This window comes from Heliangelus exortis, chromosome 15, assembly GCF_036169615.1.
Source record: "Heliangelus exortis chromosome 15, bHelExo1.hap1, whole genome shotgun sequence".
Lineage (NCBI taxonomy): Eukaryota > Metazoa > Chordata > Aves > Apodiformes > Trochilidae > Heliangelus > Heliangelus exortis.
Genome location: NC_092436.1, coordinates 7,092,652 through 7,116,178, shown reverse-complemented (window position 1 = coordinate 7,116,178; position 23,527 = coordinate 7,092,652). Strand labels below are relative to the sequence as shown.

The following is a 23,527-nucleotide window of genomic DNA, read 5'->3' as shown; positions in this document are numbered from 1 at the left end:
AGCAAGGATGCTTGCTCTTGCCACTTGTGCTCTAAGCATGATGATGTAACCTCCAGGTGCCTTGCAGGAATGATGCCCTGCTATTTCCAGTGCAGCCAAACTAATTTCTGGTGTTAGTAAATAATTATAATAATAGAAGGTTTCTATTGTGTTTATTTCCTGAAATGAATTTTCATTCATTGAAATGTATACACACACAGGCTTAAGTATGTGCATGCACTTCCACTGTGGGATGAATTGTCTTACTATTACTGCATTACCTATGAATGCAGCTGGTGGTTTGGAGTTTTTACTTATTTTCTTTTTCCTGTGGAAAATGCAAGTGATTCGTAGAAGTGTTGCACATGAGAGTCTTGCTGGGACTTGGGACCTCAGTCAGGAAAGGTGATGGTAAAATTCCAAAATGCAAGACTGAGCTTGATTAGATGAAAGGCTCTGGAGAGCAGCCACTTTTCTCAGACTTGTGAAGGTGCAGGAGTAGTTTAGATACACTGAAAATAAGAGAAATGATGAAGCAAACAAAATCATGAAGTCCTTGGAAACCCTGTGGATGCTGGTAACTATCAGCATCTGGAGAGCACTCCCAGGTGAAGAGAAGCTGCTTCTCCTTGTCAGAACATGCAGAAAGGCAGAGCCCAGTCTGGCTCCTCAGGTTCCCAGACTGGGGCTGCTCCCCAGCATCTGCAAGATCATCACTGCCAATGCTTATTTTATAGTGAAGCCTGATGTTCTAGCTGAGGTTTGGGGTACTGAGAAGCTGCAACATCAGGGACTTCCCTGAAGTGTTTATTGAGCATCCAAACAACAGGAGAAACGGTGAAATCCAGGTGGGAATTGTACCTTCCAAGCTGTCTGAAACCTGGGTACTCCTGGTTTCAAGCTCAAATGAAAGTGGGTATAACAGAACTGCAACTTTAAGGAAAGCATTCGGGGCTTCAAAAATAAGTCCCAGAGTTCTGGATAATTTAATTGCTCCCAGTATAGAAGAGCCTCTGGAAATCATCTTTGCTGCTTTGCTTCCGATTTGTCCCTGGGCTCACACATCTGGATGCATCTGCCGGGCTCCCTTTTTATTCTCATATCCACATCCCAGACCTCCACCACTCAAAGAAAGCATGAAATTCTTGGCATATTTTGGGCCTGGTTGGGAGAAAATTTACCCAATGGTTTCCAAAGCTAAAAGGAGATGTCAAACTAGTGAAACTGTTGGGGCATTCTCAGTGGGTTAGGTAGCATTGTTACATCTGCATCTCTTATGGAGATGAGAATGAGATTGAGGGGGATGGAAGAATTTATGATCTATATGGCTTTGGTAGGCATGCAGCAGCTTTTAACAATGTGTTATTTTCAAGATGTGGAAGAAATCTTCACACCAAGCCTGTGATTTTATAGGGCATGTGAGGACATTGTGTTAATACCATGTGAAATCATTGCATATGTTTCTTCAGAACTGTCACCACTATTTTGTAATATGCTCAGCACACATCTGGGTTTGAGCTCCATATATCTAATTATACAATTAGTGCATGAGCAGTTATCTTATTGCATTATTTCCTGTTCAGTGGTGTGATAAGAGGGAACCACACCAAACCAAGCAGACTTAACAGCACTAGTTAACTTTTCTGAATAACAACAAAAGTAGATCCCCCAAATGACTCAGGCTTGTTTTAAATTACTCAAAACCATGTCCTGCAGCTGCAGTATTGGAAAGCTCAAAGCTGCACAAACAACAAATACATGGAGAGATGCCTATAAAGCAGCCTTAGATTTGGCTGGAACTTAGGAACAGAAGAATTTGAGTTGCAAACTTTGGATGAAAAGTGACTTTTTAAAAAGGCATTTACATTTATTAACAAAGCAGCTTTGAGTTAAGTATGGAGAGGATGCTGAGATAGTCTGAATGTGTGTGGCAGCACTGACTGGTGTGAGCCTTTGCTTTCTAGTGGAGAGAAGAGCTCTTATTTGCACAGCAAAAACCATCATGGAGTCTGCCTTGCACTCACCTGGGTGCAGGAAAAGTATCAGCAAGATTTTTCTCCCTCTTCTCTTCCTCTTTTTGTCTGTCTCTGGGAGAGCAGACTTGGGAAAGGCCTTCTGAGCAGCAAATGGTTGTGAAGGCTTCACCAGAGGCTGTCCATGCCTGTGCATGAATCCTTTGGGCAGCATGGGGTGAGCTGAATGTTTTTTTTTTTACCTGTGTATTTGGGCTGCTTCCTCCTCACAGCAACAATGTTGGCTTGGGGCACTTGGTGGCAAAGCCCTAGTGGAGACACGCAACAACTGGTGAGGAGAATGCAAAAATAAAGTCCAAATCTCATCTTGTCTGGCCTCAGGAGCAATCCAGGGAGATTTTTAAGCAACAGTGTCTGATAGGCAGCATTATAATTTCCAATTTCTTCTGGCCACACTTAGGTAGGTAACAAGCATTTCCTGCCCTGTTGGATGCTCTCAGCAGGGCAATAAGAGACCTGGCTGCCATCTGCATTTCCAGGGCCTCTTCTACCAACTGGGTGAGGAAGAGGGGACACTGCTGCCTGCCACTGAGCAGGAAGGATATGTAAGGTTATTCCACTGATGGGCTACACATCATCAGTGTCTAATGGGCTTCCTGCATGGGGAGGGGCTAAGGGTTATGTAAAGAAGAGAAACTGAGTTTATCCTGCTCTACTGTCTCTTGGAGTCATCAGAAAAATAGGGTAGGACTTGGAAAGCCATAGCTGCTTTTCAGCCTCCTGGTTCTGTGGGAATAACTGGTGATTTTTTTGTGTGGGGCAGGGAAGAAGAGATGAGGAAATGGAGCCTTTTAAGTGTTTTGCTGCCTGACTCATTATCAGTCAGTTTCCCATTTATTTTATTTCCTTTTTCCTCTCCAGGCAACTTTTATAATTCCTGTTGGTAAGCCCCTATGTGACAAAGTCTGCTTGGGTCGTGTAACGTGATTTACACAGTGAATGATATAGATGATGTGGATAGCAAGGAGAGCAAAAGAGGATGGAGATACTTTAGCATGTGATATTTCCCCAGGCATTACAAATAGCTGGTTTAGTTCAACCTCAATAGTTGGGGAATTTTTTCCTTCTAAACTGCCAGTGTTTACACAGTAAACATATTCTCTGGTGCATCAGTAAAGGCTCTTGAGGAAGGCAGTTTAAGAGTTCCAGGCTTTTTGTCTGGATGAAACTCATGAAATAAAAAAAAAAAAAAAAAAAAAAAAATTGAATTTCATTGATTTTATGAAGTGCTAGGTTTTGTCTGGAGGTTTCCAGAGATGTGAAATCTCTGATTTCCCACTAGTGGTGGATATGAAAAGCAGGCTTGCTTGCTTGTGTTGTCATGGGTAATGTGCTGGTGGTGTTCCAGATGGAATTACCTCAGGTTTTTTTAATAATTTCTGACTTTAGGGAACATTTAAGTGACTGGGTGGTAAGGGGTCAAGCTCCCCTTCTTACCCTACTTGGATCCTTTTGAGAAGCAATGGAGTGGGACCAGAATTTGTAGCTGGAAATCTGACACTTAAACTTTCTTGGTAGACTCAGTTCCCTCCACCCTCAGATGCTGGCAGCCTGACTGGACAGATTTATTGTGATTTGAGGAAAGAGACAGGGGAAGAGATGTAAGAGATTGCAGGCTTCATTCTTGTTGGTCCCAAGCCTGAATTTTAGGAGTTAGTGTTTCTCACAAGAGCTTCATGGACCATTTCAGTTGGGGTTTTTTGGCAGAAATCAAAAATCTCTCTCTCCTAGATACTCACAAGTGCTTTTAATAGGCAGCTGTTTATGCAGGCTAGCCCCTCTGTAAAATGAATCCAAACAAAGTTGCTTAGGGGACCAAATAATAAGTCCTTCTTGGTCCAATTAGCAAGAGCACCAGCATGATGATGGAGCCTTCCCAGTGCCCATGGCTGAACTCTGGTTGGCAGAGCTGAGCATCTTCACAGTGGTCCCCTAGGATGGAGGATTCTGAGCCCCTCAGAGACTTGTGCTAATAGGTGATATTTCACAGGCAAGAGAAAACTGCTCCCATTTATCAGGAAAAACAGGGGTGACGTTCTCCAGAGCATCTGGGATATATGCACTCCCTCAAATGAATGTGGTCATGTAAGAAAAGCCCCAGCTTTCATTCTGCTGTTCTGTGGAGTTCTTGGATGTGCTGTTCAACCCCTCTCCCCCCATCTGCTCCTCTGCAGTGTCTGGATGAGCTGGAGGTCACAGTCTTGTACTGTCCCCAAGTGCCATAGGGGCAGCTGTGGGAGAAAGCTGAGTTCTGCCCCAAGCTCTCCCACTGAATACTATTGGATTGTGTGAGAAGTATGTGACCCGACTGGCACAGTGGGATGTGCCAAAACAGTGCCAAAATTTTGTCAGCTCTGTGCTGCAGGGTCCTTTAGGGAGCAGCACAGCAGCATGGGGAGGAGGGTTTATTTTGAACAATGATATCATTGACAGGCTGGAGCAGGACCAAGATCACCCCATGTTGGTCATCAGCAGAAACAGTCCCAAGCCATCTGTACATTATGGCACCAAGCCACTCTTCCTTTGTTTGGCTTCCTCTCTTGGATTTAACCTGGCTCCCAAGGCTTTCTGGGGAACAAATCCTATCAAGAGCAGGCTATTCTACCCTGAGCTGGCACTGAGCTGGATCCTGGAGAACAACTGATGTTGCTGAAAGCTTGTTTCTGTTAAAAAGATGTAAGGACTTTCAAGAAAATCTTGAAAACTTGTGTGTAGCTTACCCTGGTTTCACACAGCCCTGTGTGGCTGCAGCTGTGATCAAGGTTTAGCAAGGGAAAGTGCTCTCATCCCAAACCAGCTTTTCCTCTTACTTCATCAATTTTTCATGCTGATAACTTGTCTAATGAGGGACTCCATTCTGCCTTTTAGGAAGATGATGTGTTGCTGGCAATCTACCAGCTATCTGACTGCATCTCAGAAGCCTTTAAATGATGCTCTTTTGCAGCTTTATCTTGAGCTGCTGGAGAAGAAGTCACTGAGACACAGAATGTAACAAAAGAAAGGATAAAATCATGCTCTTTTTCTTTTTTTTTTTCCCAAGCCTTCCCTTTCTAGCAAGGTGAGCTCTGTGCTCCTTTGGCAATGGTCAATCCTGTCTGTCAGAGCTTTGCAGGGCTGAGTTCTCCTGGAATCAGTTGTTCTACCTGGCAGTGATGCTGTCCTGAAATGATGGCAGATAAAGGCCACTGCTAATGTTTTGGGGTATGTGCATGTCACCAGTCTCTCCTGTTTATCTTGGCAACTGATACACATGTTAAAGAGGGGAAAAGACTGGCTGATGAATGTGTTACACTCTGAGAGGGAAAGAAAGCTTATTTTCTATTTATTTACAGATTGTTGCAAAGCTTGATGCTAGCTGAGGAAGTGAGCTGGCCTGGGAATGAACTTTCACAGGCTCAAAGTGGGGTAGCACCCCAAGTGTGTTGCAAGATGTTCTGTGGTTTTTCCTCTTTCCTCACTGCATTCCCCACCCCATGCAATAGCACTTCTCAGCAGTGCTGCAAGAGCCCCAAGGCTCCCCTGTGCTAAGGCAAGGAAAGGTCTTCAAAAAAGGGTTTTTTCAATTCAGAATAAGAATTCAGAATAAGAAGCTGGACTGCTCATAGTGAGTCTACAATGTAGCATAGAAGTCAACTGGTGGAGAGTAGCATGGCACCCAGCTACCTGATGCACACTTTCAGTTCAGCAGCTGCAGAAATATCCCTAAAAAATCAGACAGACCTATCAGCTCCTTAATCCACACTAAAGGGATCTAGAGCCTGATCCTGAAGGTAGAAAGACACACACATGCCATGTATTGTCTGGTATCATCCTGTGCTCTGAAGCCTGATGTACCAGATTCTGATGCTCAGCACAGGGGCTGGTTGGCAGCACTGTGGGGCTGGGGAAGAGGTAAAATAGCTCTTCACAGTGAATGCTTTCCAAGAATAAAGGAGCAAGAAGAAAACATAAGCATGCTTGTTTTTGAATGAACCAAGTATGCTGTGCAGTCCTCAGCTACTGGAAATGCATGGGCTGGTTTCTAATTCTGGCTGTAGCAGCACTGGGCAGATGCACACTGGTTCAGTGTCTGCTCTGAGATGACAGCCTTTAACACAGACCAGATACCTGCCAGAGCACATTGCTCAAGGCAATTTCCTGCAAGTTAATGCAATCTGCTGATAAAACATTTGTTTCTTGCAGCCTCATGCTGAGCAAGTTACTTCAGTCAGGGAGATGAAGGGAATTGTTTTCTGTGGGATGATGCTTCTGTGATTATCCTCAGTTTACAGACCCAAGATAGCTGAATGCAGCAATCTTGCCTTCTAATCACTGACATGATCTAGTGATAAGAATTAACACATCACAAAGAAACAAAATGAGCTTTCCTGGGCTACAGTGAACTTTGAAAGTGGAGATAAAAGCTGTTGGATTCCTGATGTCAAATGGTGTCAAATACAACAGTGGCACACAGTTTTGTCTGACACTGCCATCAATACCTGTTCAGTGTCTGAGTCTTTGGATGCTGGACTGGGGAATCACTTTCAAACACTGATAAAAGGTGGTGTTTCCTGTTGCTCCGGCCTAATTTAATTAGGCTAAAAAGCAGTCAATCCTTTATTCAAACAGAGGCTTTCAAGGTATAGGAGATTGCCACATACAGGAGATGTGCCTGATTGCCACATACCAAACCCCAAGCCAGATGAAAAAAAATTCAGGTTTGCTTCTGATACAGCTGTCTTCATCCAGTCTGAAGAAATTCAGCAAAGCAAAGCAAAAAAATATTTTCTTGTTTGCTTTCTTGCAGGTCGTAGTCCAAAAATCTGGTGCATGATATGCATTGAACAGGGAGGGATACAGAAGGATGGAAATAGAGCTGCAGTGCTGCTGGCATTGCACTGCCCAGGATGCATCCTCGTGTCCCAGCCAAAGTTGCCCTTCAGTGGCCTGACAGCACTGTGGGGTTGCTGCAGAAGTGTGTTTCATAGATAGGGCATATTCTGTGATCTTTCTCCAAATTTTTGGAAGTGAGGCCATTGTTTTAAAAACTGCTTGAAAACTACTTTTTACTGCTCCTGAGATACACAGGATATGACCTTCTTGGTTTGGCCCAGATTTTAACTTGCTGTACTTCTTACATCACTGTTTAGCAAATGCAGATGTTTCAAAAGAGGGGGGAGGCTGTTTCCTCTTGAACCAAATAAAAATGTTTACTATTCAGTGCACAGGAGTGCCTTTTGTAGACTTTTGCTCTGATCCTGGGATGAAGACGGGGAAAATACTGTCTATATGAGAATGACACAAGCAAATTCAGATTGAGGAATTATCATTTTCTGAGGACAAAGATGTGAACTGGCTTCTGGAAAGAAGTTGAAATGCAGATGCAGGCTGGTTTCTAGTTGTGGTTAGATTAGGGCACTGGGAAGAGTCTGAGTTTGAGTTGAGAATTCACACTGGTGTCCACATGTGTCCTGAACTGGCCTGTTCTGAGCTTGCTGGAATTGGTATTCTGAATCTAATCCCAGTACACCTGGGGCATACTTTTGTAGTAGTTAAAAAAAACCCTACACAGAGACTTGTACTGCTAAGGGATGGTAATGATTGCATTGGATTTCTGTGTTGTTTGTTTATTTGTTTTTTTAAAAGTCCTCATGAAAAAAAAAATAATTTTTCACTTGCAGCTGTTAGAACTAGATCTCAGTGCCTAATTGAACTAATGATAGGCTCTCCTTTACTGTTGTAATTTGATAAATGACTTGAAAGAGTACTTAGGAAGATAGCTTGCTGCACCCTTTTAGAAGTGGATGTGCGCCCTGAGAAGTGCTTTGCTCTTGCTAGAGACAGATGAATGTGGCAAGGTCACCTAGAATCCCACCTTCTGACCCTCTGCCATCACAGCATGCTCTGTACAGGGAATCTCAGCCCGTGCTGCTGGTCCTGTAGTGGCTCCCATGGCTCCTGTGTCACCAGGAAGCCAATAGCTGCTTCTTCCCTGGGGACAACCTGTTAATAAGTGCCTCACATGAGGAAACTGCTGATCCTGATCAGAGTATGGAGATACAGCCCAGCTCTGCTGCTGTTCCATAGGTACCTGTCTCCTGCCTGGTCTCTCTGTGCATTTTCATCAGTTTTGCACTGCAGGGAGCAAATGGCAACTCTCCCATGTCCACAGCAGTGATTCACAGCAAAAGGATTATCTACAATGATGTCAAAGAGCTGGATCTGGCTGGTTTTTCTAATACACCTAGGAAACAGAAATCCAAGTCTAAAGAAAAGTCTTTTTTTTTTTTTTTTTTCTTGTATCTGCAGAAACCTCTTTGCACCAGGGTACACTGAGATTCATTACAGCCAGACTGGAAAGCCACAGACCACCTCTCTAAACCACACAGTGAGTACAGGAGCACTTTTCCTCCCACAGTGTGTTGGGGAGACCAGACAGGGGTCCTGGAGCAGCAGGTGATCTTCTATATCCAGAGCCTTTCTTTAAGGCCATGGGTCTGCTTTAAGCTGAAGGGGAGGGCAGTCTAACTTTATGACTGGAGGAGTTCCAAGGCATCTCCATCCCCCAGCAATGGTAAAAATATCTTACTGTTTTGCCTGAGCTCTGATAAGAGAGACCAGGTCAGGCTCCAGCATCATTCCCCTTTTTGTGCACTGAGGAATCATTTATTCCTCCTGCTGCTGATCCTCTTACTTTTAGTCTTGCCACTGGGTAGCCCACACTGTGGGTGTTTCCAGTCCTTTGGAAAACCAGCTGATGTGTGCTGGCTCCTGTTCAGTAAAAATCTCATGAATCTTGCACAGGCCCTGACTTTACACTGCAGTGGCACAAAGCTGTGCATTGGTTGTGATGCAAACATGAGACAAAACCCCCATGAGATCATCTTTACTGGTTCTGCTCCAGGGCAAGGGGAAAGTATGCTATTAATATATTGGCATTTCTGCCCCAAAGTCTCCTTGTCCCTGCCAAGAAGCTTCCTTTGTCTTTCTCAGAGCCCCCAGAGAGGGACTTCCCTGCTTCCTGTGGCATCGCCCTCTCTGGGGCTGAAGGCACATCCTTTGAGACCTGACCCAGGGCCAGCTGCCATCAACAGGCAGCTTCTATTACTAGCAGAAAGTTTTGTATTGATGTTAGTACTGCAGCCATCTGAGCTGCTTCCTCAGGGATCAAAAGCTTAACTTTTACAGGCAACAAGAAGCTGTTTGATGCACTCAAGCAAGCTTTGCATGGCAGCTAAAAGGCCAAATTTCAATGCACTGACAGATGTAGTTATGATAGTCAGCTGCCAAATGTGGTGGAAAGGAAAAAATTACTGGAGTATCAACAGCACTTATATGCAAGTCAGTGATGCCTAAATATAGCCATACATCTATCCTCAAACTGCTTTGCCAACCCTGTTCCCCTCTGACTCCCAGGACCACTGCTTTTACCACGGGATCGTGAGGGGCTGGGAAAACTCCAGTGTCACCCTCAGCACATGCCAGGGACTGAGGTAAGTGCCTGGTAATGCTGGAGCTGTGGGAATGCCTCTGCTCAGCTCCTCAGCATCCTACCATGCAAACCCTGACTGCTGCTACTGGCTTCTGGGCAGATAGACTTGTTCTCAGGTGCCACCCAGCCAAGAGTCCTGGGCATAAAAAGGAATATGTTGGTGGGAAATAAAGACTTCTCCCTCCTTTGTTCTTCTGGGAGTGTGGACTTGTGCAATAAGTGAGCTTAACTCTAGTCCACTGGAGCAGAAGACTCTTGTTAGTGACTTAAGGCTGCATCCCTACAGAGACAGGACTCACCACATCCCAGTCCAATATTCTACACTAATGTAGCAACCAGCTCCTTCTGCCAGCATCTCACAACTGGCAATTTTGTGTGTATGTTTTGAGGCAGTGTCTTCAGGTCTGATCTTCCTCCTGGATTGTCAGTCCTGCTCTCTTTCTCCCTGGGTGGTGCTGGTGTTGTGTGTGTTATGCCTTTAAAACCTTCACTTTAGTACTAATGGAGTATTTGGCAAGAAAAGATGAGTTGTATGCTCAGTAGGAGTAAATGAAATGGACTGCTGAGACAAAGGAGCTTCATTCATTTGTGCCAGCTCAGAGTTTGTTTCCGTAACACCACATGGGCTTTATTGGTATTAGTGGTCATCTGCTCTCAAGCTCTAATTGGGAGCTATGTTGATGATACCATCTCCAGCCAGGAAACAGCCTGAGCCAAAGAAAACCTGGGGCCTTAAATTAAAGTAACACAGACCAAAGATCCCAGCGTGATAAACAGGAGAGTGCAGCCACCTGTGGTTTGCCATAAATAACAAAAAGCAAAAGTAGTCACAGGTGGGCCTTGTTTCTGTCAGCCTGCATTTTCCTGGGCTCTGCCTTCCTAGCTGCAGAAGAGAGAGGAATGTCTCCTTGTGTGCACATGTGGTAGTGTTCTTGCACTTCTGAGCTGTCAGAGGTTTGCTGGCAGCTCCTTGACCTTGTTTTCCAATTGCCAGGAAGGCTGAGGAGCTGAGGAGCTGAGCACACATGAATATTTTCACTCTGAGCTGTTGCAGAGTTGTGTGATGCTCATCAAGCCTAACATCTTTCATTGGGCATCTACCACAGATTTCCAACTTTCCCAGCTACAACAAGCTCATTGAAAAAAACAGAAGTGTACGGCCACATCCAAGTCCCAGAGAGAAATGGAGTTATTTGCTGTCTTTATAGTTTTTAGGTCAGTTCAGTTAACGATGAATTTCTTTAGTCTGTTGAAAAGCTTCCACTACCCCTAAAGAAAAAGCTGTACTTGGAAAAATCAATACTTCTCAGGTTAGTGATGTGGCAGTATGTGCTCCAGTAGCCACTTAATTGAATCTCTGAGGCCCATTGAACAGATTTTAATATATGCAAGCTCAGGGACTCCCTGCTCTGAACTCAAAATGTCTATATCCTTTTTATTAATGAACTGAATGGCCTAGTAAAGTTAAGAGCCTTGCCAGGGTCAGATGGGAACTCTGTAGCAGAAGGATTTGTCTCTGGTTGCTGTGATAGTAATTAACTTTCCCTCTTATTGCTTCCTGTTCCATCAGAGGACTTATCATTCTGAGCAGCAATTCCAGCTATATCTTAGAGCCAGTTCCCAACAGCTCAGCCCAGCACTTCATCTACAGGCTGAGTGACCTCAGGTTGCAAAGTGGAGCCTGTGGCTATCAGGGCACCAGGGATGCAGCTGAAGACTGGCTCAGAGACTTCACAATGGGGATGAAGACAGCAGGCCAGAGGGTGAGAAAAGCTCAATCTGGGTCCAATTCATTGTTACCATGAAATTTCCCATCTGTTCCAAGCCCAGGAGCTTGCTGTTATCCAGGAGCATAGCTCAGAAAGTGAAACAAAGGAGGATATTATAGAGGGTTTGTAGCAAGTTCTTGCTAAATAGTGGCTCCATCTGGGAAATAAATGTTTTGGGGACCATTGTGTAGTGTGAGGAATCTGCTCTGTAGCTGTTCCTGTGCAGATTTGTTCATCTGATACATGAACAAAAGGGTGGGATGGGGACAGACACACAGACACTTGCTGTACCTGTAGCTGAATACTTGATTGCTGTGAGTCAGTCACATCCAGAGGTCCCTGTGATGGGGTGAATGGCCAGTGAAGAACAAACTGGGGAATATCACCTATACCTGCATTTTGGGAAGAGTTTCTTGGGGGATATTGGGGAAGTAACCTGTACTCCTGCTGCCTCAGGTGAAACGGGAGACCCTGCAGGCTGCAAAGTACGTGGAGCTTCTGCTTGTGGCTGATTATGCAGAGGTAAGAAAAGGGATTGTGTTTGTCACCTGAGCACTGGGCCCAGAGCAAATATTCCACCTACAGCATTTCCTGGGCTTAAGCTCAACAGGTTTCCTCTTGAGAGTCCTACCTCCACGAGCAGACAGGAATAGCTGTGTCTTGGTCACTTTTGTCCTGGCAGCTGTGACTCCTCTTCTGCCACCTTCAGTGACTGTAGGCCAGTGGAGAGATGCCACTTGTCATTGGGCAAGGTAGCAGTGGCCAGCCCTGTTACTGATGGGAGAGATTGCCTTCATCCTGGGGTGACTTGGGGTATTTCCTGGAATGACATGCTTATAATTCTGCAGTTCAGTTAATCTCTATAGAAGATAACATGATTATACTCTGCTCTGAGGTGGTAGCAAAATATATAAATAGACATTTTTCGAAGCTCTACATCATAAAATAGGGCTGGAAGAGACCCAGTGAAGCCAGCAACTCCTTCCCCAGTCTAGGTGGCATGCCAGACTGACAGTGAAAACCACACAGTGTTTTGCTGATGACTTAATCTCCAACACAGACAGGAGTCAGGCTGGTTCCTATCCATAATTTACAACCCGAAACTCCAACAGGGAAAGTGATGTAGTGCTCTGGGCTATAATTTATTCTGAACAAAACTAAAGAGGCAAAACTTTTTCAGTTTTTCTGCTAAGCAACATGACATCAGGGAAACTGTGAGGAAACACATTATACCAGGAACCATATGTTGTTCAACATTTTATTAGACAAGCTGGGATAAACACCCTTGCAGTGCCACTAACTTGACTGTCTCCCTCACTGGAAGAAAAAAAAGTCTTAGGAGCTTCACCTGATAGTTACCTTCTTATTCCCAGAGGACTGTGGCTTGTTTCAAAACATTTACCCTCTTTCTAGTTACCTTTGTGCTGTCTGACATTTTAATTTTGTTCAGTTTCAGAAACATCACTTCAACATTGAAACAACAAGACTTAAATTAGTGGAGGCTGCTAATTACGTAGATAAGGTGAGATCAGGTGTGTGGGAATGGATGAAAGCAAAGTCCAAATCACGAATTATGAGAATTAGTTGTGGCAGAGGAAGACTCTCTTCTTGGAAGAGAGATTAATGTTTCAGCAGTTCTCCCAGGTGACTTGGGGAGTGTAGAGTACCTGACAAACAATTCTGGTTTGGACATCAGGGACAGGGTGGAAGAACCCCCATTTCTTACCTTGCAGCCAGCATGAGCTGGGTTTTAATGCATCTCTGTATTAACTGTGTTACCTAAATACTGCTTTCTGACAAGGGACTAAGGTATTCATTTCAAATTGTAGAAATTTTGGCAAGTAGAGCTGGAAGGAACCTTCAGAGGTCATCCCTGCACATGGCACCCAGTGCTGCTGAAGTAAATGTCACAGCTTTTAATACTCCCTTCATACTCCCCTTCTCCCCTTGAACTCCTTCTACCACCCCCTTCAGCCCTCACTACCCTCACTGTACCCCCCATGAAGACCCCCTTTGTCTTTGAACTGTGCAGCAAATTATTTCCTTCCTCTTTTCCAGAATTTTGACATATCTAAAAAATAATTTAACCATGATCATACCAAGATCTCAGTGCCCAGTCTTTGTTTTTTTTAGATTGCTTTGTCATTCATTTAAAATGAAAGTTCAGCTTTTTAGTGCAACTGATTTCAGGTTTGTGGTGCTAAGTTGCAATGTGTTTCCCCAGCAAGTATCTTCTCTGAGCAAGGGCATCTGCATCTGCAGTAGCATTTAGCAGGCTTTATACGCAAGATTAAAACCACAGTAAAATAAATCAGTTGTGCTCATTTTGTCATCTCTTTTTCTATCTGTATCCTAGTTTTACAGATCCCTGAATATCCGGATTGCCTTGGTGGGGCTGGAGATCTGGAGTAATTGGAATAAATGTGATGTAACTGAGAATCCCTACTCTACTCTGAAGTCTTTTCTGGCCTGGAGTAGCAAAGAGCGGGTTCACAGAAAACATGATAATGCCCAACTAATCACGTGGGTTTATTTCTCCTGAAATCATGTGTTTCTCACAAGTGGCTTGGGTGGGTGGGAAATCAGTATGTGAGACAATATTCTAAGATTTAGAGTGGCAACTGTGGTGTCTGCTTAGCCAGCATTAAGCTCTGGCTTAAAGCACAAACCATGCTAGGAAAAGTGGAGGTCCCAGGCTATGCAGCAGAACACATAAACCAAAGCACATCAGCTTTATTGTGTGTCTATATCACAAGCAGCTGCATGAGATCTGCCACACCTACATGGAGAATTTGAAGAAAATCTGAACTATAAGCAAAGGGAAACTCAGCCCTTTGCAGGAAGACATTCATCCCTATCTTATCCCAGTGAGACCTGGGGACAGGGTGCTGGGAGCTGCCTGATCTGTGACTCAGTCTCCTTATTTCATTAGGGTCAGTTGCTGTGGCCAGCAGTGCAGATGTCACTGGAAGAAAAATTTGCACTGTTAGACCTCTGGCTCTCTCTCATGGTAATTCATGCAGCAGTAAATAGTGATGAGTCAGAGAAGAAACCCATAGGACTTAAATGCAGACATCCAATGCCTTTTGCTTTGTTTTGTTTGATTTGATTTCTCCCTTTTTGTATTTCACCTAGTCACACAAATCCTGAGCACAGTTTCCAAGGCTCCTATTTCAGACATGCTGGCAGGGATGGCACAGACTTTCAGCTTGTCAGGCAGAACCTGACAGTGTCTGTATCTCAAAGGTGTTATCTAGCTCTCTGTCAAGTCCCTGAATCCCAAGCCAACAAATAGCAGGCTTAAGGTAAATTAAGAATCCAATAGAGGACTCGAGAATCCAGAGATAGTCTTTGCAAAGTTGCAAAGCTCAGGGAGAGCATTTTTTGTCATCAGAACATTATAGAAAATAGAATTGGTTGGTTAGTCCATAAAACAAAGTAGTAGTCCAAGAAAAATCAGTCTTAATGCTTTGTAGCTCTGTTATATGTCCTGTATTTAAAGGTGTTAAAGAAAATGTATTCATCTGACACTGTGTATATGTATAAAGCTGTGGACTGCAGGATGCATTTCTCTGCCTTGCCTTGTCAAGTGCCTTGGTGCCATTTCATGTTTTTTCTGGGATGATTTTAGGGGTGTGACCTTCCAAGGTACCACAGTAGGCTTGGCTCCTGTGATGGCCATGTGCTCTGATTTCCAGTCAGGAGGAGTCAACATGGTAAGTTATTGCTAATACCCAATACTTTTCTTGCTAGCAGTGATCACATTAAATAGGTGCCTCCTAAAGCCCAGGAGGAAAATATTTCCTATGAAGGCCTCTGGCTCATTTACTCATAGGCCTGAGTACTGTCAGGAGATGTTTTCTACATGTAGTAATGAGAAGTGCCACTTAGTCCATTGACTCAGAGGTGCACATGGCCAGGCACAGGTAAAATGCTGATGTGCCTCTTTGATCTTGTACAGGATCACTCTGATAATGCCATTGGTGTTGCTGCTACAATTGCCCATGAGATGGGACACAATTTTGGCATGAATCATGATTCAGCTGGCTGCTGTACTACCCCTGCAGAAAATGGAGGCTGCATCATGGCTTCTGCAACTGGGTGAGTTCATCTTACAGGCTCTCATGGAGAAATGCAAAGGGCTCCGTTACAAGAGCCTTGGTGGTGCAAGAGCTAGAAATGCAGACTGCAGTTGTGTCTCTTGCTGCCCATTGAAGTCAGTGTGTTTCTACAGAAAATCACAGCAAATTAGGGGTTGGAAGGGACCTCAAAAGATCATCTAGTCCAACCCCTCTGCCAGAGCAGGGTCAGCTCCAGCAGGTCACAGAGGAATGCATCCAGGCAGGTTTTCAAAGTCTCCAGAGGAGACTCTACAACCTCCCTGGGCAGTCTGTGCCAGTCCTCTGTCACCCTCACAATGAAAAAATATTCCTCATATTCATGTGGAACCTCCTATGCTCAAAATTGTACCTGTTGCCTCTTGTCCTATCTTTGGACATAGCATTCTCCCTTTGCATATTTATAAGCATTAATGAGGTCACATTTCAGTCTCCTCCAAGCTGAAGAGACCCATCTCCCTCAGCCTTTCCTCATAAGGGAGGTGTTAATCATCTTGGTTGCCCTGCATTGGACTCTTTCAAGCAGTTCCCTGTCCTTCTTGTGCTGAGGGGCCCAAAACTGGACACAGTATTCCAGATGAGGCCCAGATGAGAACCTCTCTTGACCTGCTAGCCACCCCCCTTCTAATGCACCCCAGGATGCCCTTGGCCTTCTTGGCCACAAGGGCACATTGCTGGCTCATGGTCATCCTTACATCCACCAGCACCCCCAGGCCCCTTTCCCCTTTGCTGCTCTTCAATAGCTCAGTCTCCAACCTATATTGGTGCTTGGGGGTTTTCTTTCCCAGATGCAAGACTCTACACTTGCTCTTGTTGTAATTTGTAAAATTTCTCCCTGCCCAACTCTCCAACATGTTTAGGTCCCTCTGAATGGCAGCACAGCCTTTTGGAGTGTCAGCCAGTCCTCCCAGCTTTGTGTCATCAGCAAACTTGCTGAGAAGACACTGTCCTATTACCAAGGTTGTTGATAAGGATGTTGAACAGGACTGGACCCAGCATTGATCTCTGGGGCACTCCATTAGTTACAGGTCTCTAGCTGGACTCTGCACCATTGATCAGAACTCTGTAGCCAGTTTTTAATCCATCTCATTGTCCATTCTTTTATTCCACATTTCCTGAGCTTTCTCAAGAGGATATTATAGGACTCTGTGTCAAAAGCCTTGCTAAGGTCAAGATAGACTATATCCACTGGTTTCCCTGCATCTACCCATTCAGTTACAACATCACAGAAGGCTATCAGACCAGCCCAAGAATGATTTCCCCTCAGTAAATCCGTGCTGACAACTACTGATAAGCTTGTTGTCTTCCATATGCTTAGAGCTGACCTCCAGAGTGAAATAAAAAATCCTGCTTGGCAAAGCCTGGCTCATGTATCAGTAGCAATTTGCTAAATTCCCAGTGAGCTTATTCCTGCCTGAGACTTAGCTAATGCAGGGAGCTGGCAGCATTTAGAAGTGGATCTCTAAACTTTCTGCTAAAAAGGAAATGTGTGATTTTGTTATGTAGGGGTTTATATGGTATTCATGTCTGTTACACGAGATGTGTAGATAAATAGTTGAGATGGATTCTAAAGCATTTTGTGCAAAAGATAATGTGCATTATCATGTGGTAACAAGGGGAAAATTACTGCTTCAGGGAAGAACAGATTTTATTTTAATGCATAGTGGTAGGGCTATGTTTCTAAGTCGGAAGTCATGAAAACATCTTGAGTGCATATTGTCTTAATGTTGCGTGGGTTCAGGGAACCAGAGAAATCCTGTGTTTAAAAGGGAACAAATAGCTGACTTTAGGAGAAAGGGGAAGTGAGAGCAGCCCTGGAAACCCACACTGATTCCAAATCTCATTGTGAATGATTAATCTCAACAGCTTCTGTATTTCAGTCACCTAAAAAGCACCTAAAGTTGAACCCACTCACTTAAACCACGTTCCCTGTTTCCTTAAGCCTCCCTCCTTGGGATTTCACAGGTTTTAACGAAGTTGTCTATTAAATCTATTAGATACTTTCATTTATACAACTGACTTCCTACAAATAAGGAAGAACATTTAGATGAGAAGTGAAAATACACTGACATGTAGGTAGACTGTTCAACACAGAAGATGTATGCACAAATGCACAGCCATATGTAGAGTGCATAGGTTCAAGCACTGTAGCAACAGAAATTAATAATTCAGGTAACAGAAAATATTCACATCCTTTGCAATGAGGCAGTAGATGGGAAAAATTAAACACTACTTTTGCAAGTTAAATTCACAAGTAGTTATTAACAGTCCAAGTGATCCTCAGGCTTTTTCAAGCACGAATAAGCCACAGCTTCAGTACTGAGAAGGTAGTGACAGCCATAATTTTCAGCTATCAAAATTGAATCTTACTTATTTTGTTTCAATGAAGTTTATTTTTAAGGTCATTGTATTGATAGGCAGTCTTGCAGTGCAATCTCACCTGTCTTCAAATGTAATCCAGATAGATCTGATTTTGAATAGGCACACAAAATCACAATTCACCTTAGCACACTTTCATAGACTTCAGAGAGAGACTCGTGCCCTTTGACACTTGTCAGGATTTACATGTTCAGTTTTGGTTCTCTAAAGCATTGCATAGATCTGTCATGCTGTTTTTCTACACTGTCCATATTCAGGCACCCATTTCCCAAGGTGTTCAACCAGTGCAATAGAGAAGAGCTGGAGAATTATCTGCAGTCTGGTGGAGGGATGTGTCTCTCCAATATGCCAGATACCAAAAAAATGTATGGTGGGAAGAAATGTGGAAATGGCTACTTGGAAGAGGGGGAGGAGTGTGACTGTGGAGAGGTGGAGGTAACGATTGTTCAGATCCAACCATTTGGGGTTTAGTGGGATACAATTTTATTACGTATTTTGCAAATACAGTTAAGTGATGAGATGTTGGTTTGCAATGTAAATCAAGGTTGTGAAGTATCATATCTAAATTTGTAGCATCCCAGAACTCAGGGATGGTGTAATCTGTGGTTGAACAGAGGTGATGAAAACTTTCTTTAAAAAAGAAGAAAAAAAGTGATCTCAGATGTTGCAGTCCCATATGTAAGTTCACTTTACCTACAGTTTCATTCTTGATTCTCACTTCTCCAAATTCATACTTTGACGAATAAGAGAAAAATTATCTGGAATAAGCAGTCCAGACTTATCAGATGTCATGAACACAACTCATAATGCCCAGTCAGACAGGGGATAAAATTATGCCTCAGCACATGCTTGGTATCATGAACATCCTGTGGAAATGAGGCTTACTTTGTTTGCATGTAATTTCTTGTGTAAGAGAATAGATCAGCATCAGCCTCAGACTTTGATGCTCTGACATGTTCTTGTCTTGAGAATCTGCCTTGTAAACTCTGGTACATGTCACTGTTTTCCAGGAATGCAATAACCCCTGCTGTGATGCCAGCACCTGCTCCCTGAAGCTGGGTGCCGAATGTGCTCATGGAAGCTGCTGTCATCAGTGCAAGGTGGGATCTCTGGGGTTTCCTGTGAGAGGAGAGGAAATAATGGTGGTGGAAGTGTGAGGCTGAAATATTGAGGGGAGAGGGGAGCAAACACAAGCCAGATGTTCCTCAGCTGCATGCAAGATGCTCTGATTTTAGGGTACAACAGCTACAAGTGCCATCAAACTAATGGGATCCTTCCTTCTAGCTGACTAATTTAACTGACTGGTGATAGCTTAAGACACTCTGGGAATGATGATGGAATTTAGTCACACTACCTCTCTTAAGTAGGATGATATGATGCAGAATTAAGATTTCTCACTTTTGGCTCTAGAAGAAATCTAGACAGAGCTCCTAAAGCAACCTCTTCCTCTGGGGATTAGGCTGGATGCTATTTTTGCCCTGAACCCTTTTTTCTGGGATGTGGTTGAATTCCTTTAGCCCAAGGTTCTTGTGGAAGAAATGCTAGCAAAGAGGATTGTGTATGTGTGACCACTACAATTTATTTTCCTTATAGAGGCTGGTTAAAATGTGTTCCTGATTTATGAGACAAAGATCTCAAGCTTTGACAACAAATAACTCAAAAATGAACATAGGCAAACATTTAAGCTGACTTTGGTGTTTGTATATTGACTGCTTGCTCCTACTGACCTATCCTGAGCATGTGGAAAATATTTTTTTCAGAAATCCACCCAGACTCACTCCTTTCAAAAGAGACTTGGAAAAACCTCCTAGATATAACTGTGTATGCCCATCCGTCCTCCATGTCCATCATGCACAGGGCAAGAATGAACTGGGTAAACTCGTGAGCAAGAGAGATAAAGGTTGTGCATTAGGAAAATGTCTTCAGAAACGACATGCAAATGCTGAAATAAACTTCCCAGACAGGGAAGGTTTTGAGAATAAATTACACAAACACCTTTCAGAAATTGAGGTAAATCAGATCCTACCTTAGGGTAGAAGGAGATGGATCAGTGTCCCCTTGAGAGCTGGGGGACACCAGAGGGAGGGATCCAGTCATTGATTTGATTCTACGTAGCTCACCCAGTCAATGAAGCAACAGAGTTGTTTGGATACTGCTGACCTCAAAAACCCTAAGACAGGATGGATTCTTTTTTGTCTATAGGGAGATATTTTGTAGGCATGAAACCACAAAGGAGCTAAGCCACAAAGGTCAGGCTTTTTCCCTTTGTATCTTTTCAGTTGCTGGCTCCAGGAACTCCCTGCAGGGAGAGATCAGGACTCTGTGATCTCCCAGAATACTGCACTGGGGAGTCACCCTTTTGCCCCCCCAACTCTTACCAAATTGATGGGGCTTCCTGCGACGGAGGAAAAGCCTATTGCTACAGTGGGATGTGCCTCACTTATAAGGACCAGTGCTTGCAGCTTTGGGGGCCTGGTAAGGACACCACTTGCAGTGAAATCTGTAGGCCTTTGAACAGGCAATATCATGTAGCATTGTGTTGTTATTCACCCTGTGTAAGGCACCTTCCATACTCATCATCAGTGGCAAACTCTGAGGAGCCTTTTAGCCTTCCTTGCTCGCCTAGAGGAGGCAGCAAAATTTTCCTATGCTCAAACCGTCCCAGAAAATTAACAACTGAGTGGTTGGCATGGGATGAGATGGGCTGCCAGGCTCCACAGGAATCAGCCACATCAGTCTTTTCCATGCAGGAGCAAGGCCAGCACCAGATGCCTGTTTTGAGAAGGTTAATGCTGCTGGAGACATCTATGGGAACTGCGGGAAGGACATCTACGGCAACTACAGGAAATGTGGAATGAGGTAGGGAGCAGAATGGCTGCCAAGAATTGCTCGCTGGAGAAGATGTTTTTATATATTACAAAATTAGGGGCCAGTATATAAAACATGCTTTGATTTCTCTTCCTCCCTCTGCATCCTGGGAAACTAGCTATATCCTTGTCAGATAAGAGCTTGTTCAGCCCTTATGATTGAAGTTTTAAGTTTACCATTTTCCCCACCTTTTGCATTTTAGAACACCTAACATAATTTTTCAAAGCAACAGAAAAGGGGATTTTCATATCTGTAAGTTAAATGTAGCTTTTTAACAGAAAAACTTCCTAGTCTTATCTGTGATTTTGTTGAGGTTGGTCTACCCAAGGGGACAGTGGAATGGTACCATCAGTACCCATCAGACAGTGTTGCTTGACCCAGGTCTTGTGAGGTCCTTGCTCTTGTGCTATTGAACAATGACTCAACACTGCTGCTTTAGCTTCCAGAAATCCAGAAATAATAATTGTCATCTTTTCTTCTGAAAACAGAGATGCTAAATGTGGAAAGATCCAGTGCCAGAGCTCGGCTTCCAAACCTCTGCAGTCTAATGCAGTGGCCATAGACACAACTATCCGCACACCGAGGATGGAGCTGAGGTGTCGAGGGACCCATGTGTACAGATCTGAGAGTGAAGAAAGGGAAATGCTGGATCCTGGCTTGGTGTTGACAGGAACAAAGTGTGGAAGCCATCATGTAAGTAGTCCTGCCTGTAATGGCCTGGGGGAGGTCCAAGGCATAACTTCTTAATCTGGAAAGTGCTTTGGGTTTATTAAGCCATTACTTTCTTTGGTCTAATTCCTTTCTAGGGGATTTTTATACTAATTGCAGTAATAATGTCTTAAAGGATTCTAATAAGCAATGGAAGAATAAATACCAAAGGGTGTGTCTTAAGAATTTGTCAGATGAAGTCCAGGGCCAGTGCTAAATTTGGGATTTGCTAGTTGGTTGGTCTTGCCACGAAGTGAGACACACAATTAAAAATGAAGAAACCTGAGAGCTCCTTCAGAGACTTGCTACATGGTCATGGCCAAACTGCCAACTTCTGAGCACCCACTCTTCTCTCTGATGTACATTAATTGGGATTTAGAGTAATGAATAAATGTCTGGGAGCCAGGTTAACTGCATGGCCTGTTGCTCTGCCCAGACTGTTACTTGTATTGGTGTCTGGGACACTGCAAATCACAAAAATAACACAAGGCAGTAACATGGTACAGAAACCAAAGTGCTGAGGCTGAGATTTTGGATCCTTTCTTTGCAGGTTTGCTTTGAGGGTCGCTGCCAGAACACCTCCATCATCTTTGATTCTGAAAGCTGTAGCAAGAAGTGCCATGGGCATGGAGTAGGTGTCTTCCTCCTTTCCATCTACATTTCAGGATGGGCTGCCATTTATCAGTAGATGGGTGTTTGGCTCAGTTCTGATACCAAACTTAGGTTCAGTCTGGTCTTCTGCTTCTTAATTATTAATTTGCACATCCCTTTCATGTTTGGTGCATTTTCTAGTGTTGCTTTGGCATAGAATTTTTAAGGAGTCCTGAAAGGATATTACAATGAATGAAAACCAAGAAGGGGCAAGCTTACAGAAAAATATCCTGGGCCCAGTTTAGATTGAATAATGAAAAAAAAAATTACTAAGGGAAAAACATAGTAAAAAAGTCATTTAGAACAGTTTATACCAAACTGTGCTCTGCTGTGTCCCCAGGAGATAGAAAGAAAAGGCTGGTAAGACTTTTATTTTATCCAGCAAGAACTGCATTTTTTTTAGCTTGCAGTTGCTTTAGGAGCTGGCACTAAAGTCTCTGACTTTTACCCTCCAGGTCTGCAACAACAACAGGAACTGTCACTGCAACCAGGGGTGGGCTCCCCCATTTTGTAACAAGCTGGGGAGGGGAGGAAGCTTGGACAGTGGCCCTCCCAATCCTGGAGGTGAGTGGGACCAACTCTACCATGGTGGCACTTCAGAAGGATTTTAGTTATATTGAGAGCAGAGAGTTTTACATTTAACTAACTTTACTTTCTTGTCATCAGGTCCTTCAGTGGCTGTTATAACTCTAGCAATCCTGGCTCCCCTTCTCCTTCTTATTGGAATAATGTTTTTATTCTATTATCTGAAATGCTGGAATAAATTTGCCATCTGTTCTCTAAAGAAGATGCCACAATTCAGGTAAACTGTCAGTGCTGTTCCTTGTCTACTTGAATCCATGCCCTTTCAGTTTCAGAAGAGAAATGGCAAAGGCTGTGAAGAATATAAGTAAATTAATTTGTTGATATAGTCAATATTTGCTGCTTTTTTTGACTTTGGTTAAAATATAACGGAATATACAGTAAAGAAAAAGAAGAAAACACGTCAAGGAAGTAACAATATTTTCTTTCTCTCATTTTCAGTGACACCTCTGGAAATGGGCATGCAAATCCTGCCTTCAAGTTGAAAACTCCCCAGGAGCAGAGGAAGGTAGGAGCAAGGCCACTTTCTGCCTGCCCAAGTAGAGACACAACTGCCCTGAGTTATGGGATGCAGTTCCCTCTCACACTGCAATTAGAGAGTGGATTTATCAAAAGATGGGAAAACCAGACAGGAATTGCCCATGGCTGAAAGTCAGTGTGAGATGAATGTAGCATCTATTTCTAGCCATTTCCTTAAAGGAAGGATTTGGGATTTTGCCAGGCCTGTGTGGCTGCTTGTTTCTCCTGGTAGAGCCTCTTCTGTCACATCCCAATCTCAAAACTGAAGAAATTGCAGACTGGATTTATTTGCAAGCATCACTTATAATGTTAATGTCTAAGTCACCCTGTTCTGTTGGTTCCCATTTCTACCTCATGATCCCAAATTATCTCAATTTATCTAATCAGTGCTTAGTAGACAAACAAAATACATACCAATGTTGGAGGCAATATTTTCTACTGTGTGGCTCA

General features: G+C 43.6%; 1 protein-coding gene across 1 annotated transcript in view; it reads left to right on the top strand.

Annotated features, from left to right (window-relative positions):
• ADAM19 (ADAM metallopeptidase domain 19) overlaps window positions 1-23,527 on the top strand; it is a 33,940-nt gene that overhangs the window by 4,514 nt on the left and 5,899 nt on the right. Inside the window, exons 4-20 of the mRNA XM_071758780.1 lie at window positions 8,301-8,379; window positions 9,408-9,484; window positions 11,054-11,246; window positions 11,709-11,774; window positions 12,703-12,774; window positions 13,609-13,775; window positions 14,884-14,968; window positions 15,214-15,353; window positions 18,007-18,184; window positions 18,760-18,849; window positions 20,029-20,224; window positions 20,500-20,608; window positions 21,106-21,310; window positions 21,876-21,956; window positions 22,432-22,540; window positions 22,643-22,778; window positions 23,000-23,066. Coding sequence (XP_071614881.1) covers window positions 8,301-8,379; window positions 9,408-9,484; window positions 11,054-11,246; window positions 11,709-11,774; window positions 12,703-12,774; window positions 13,609-13,775; window positions 14,884-14,968; window positions 15,214-15,353; window positions 18,007-18,184; window positions 18,760-18,849; window positions 20,029-20,224; window positions 20,500-20,608; window positions 21,106-21,310; window positions 21,876-21,956; window positions 22,432-22,540; window positions 22,643-22,778; window positions 23,000-23,066 — 2,050 coding nt within the window. The remainder of the gene's footprint in view (window positions 1-8,300; window positions 8,380-9,407; window positions 9,485-11,053; window positions 11,247-11,708; window positions 11,775-12,702; window positions 12,775-13,608; window positions 13,776-14,883; window positions 14,969-15,213; window positions 15,354-18,006; window positions 18,185-18,759; window positions 18,850-20,028; window positions 20,225-20,499; window positions 20,609-21,105; window positions 21,311-21,875; window positions 21,957-22,431; window positions 22,541-22,642; window positions 22,779-22,999; window positions 23,067-23,527) is intronic.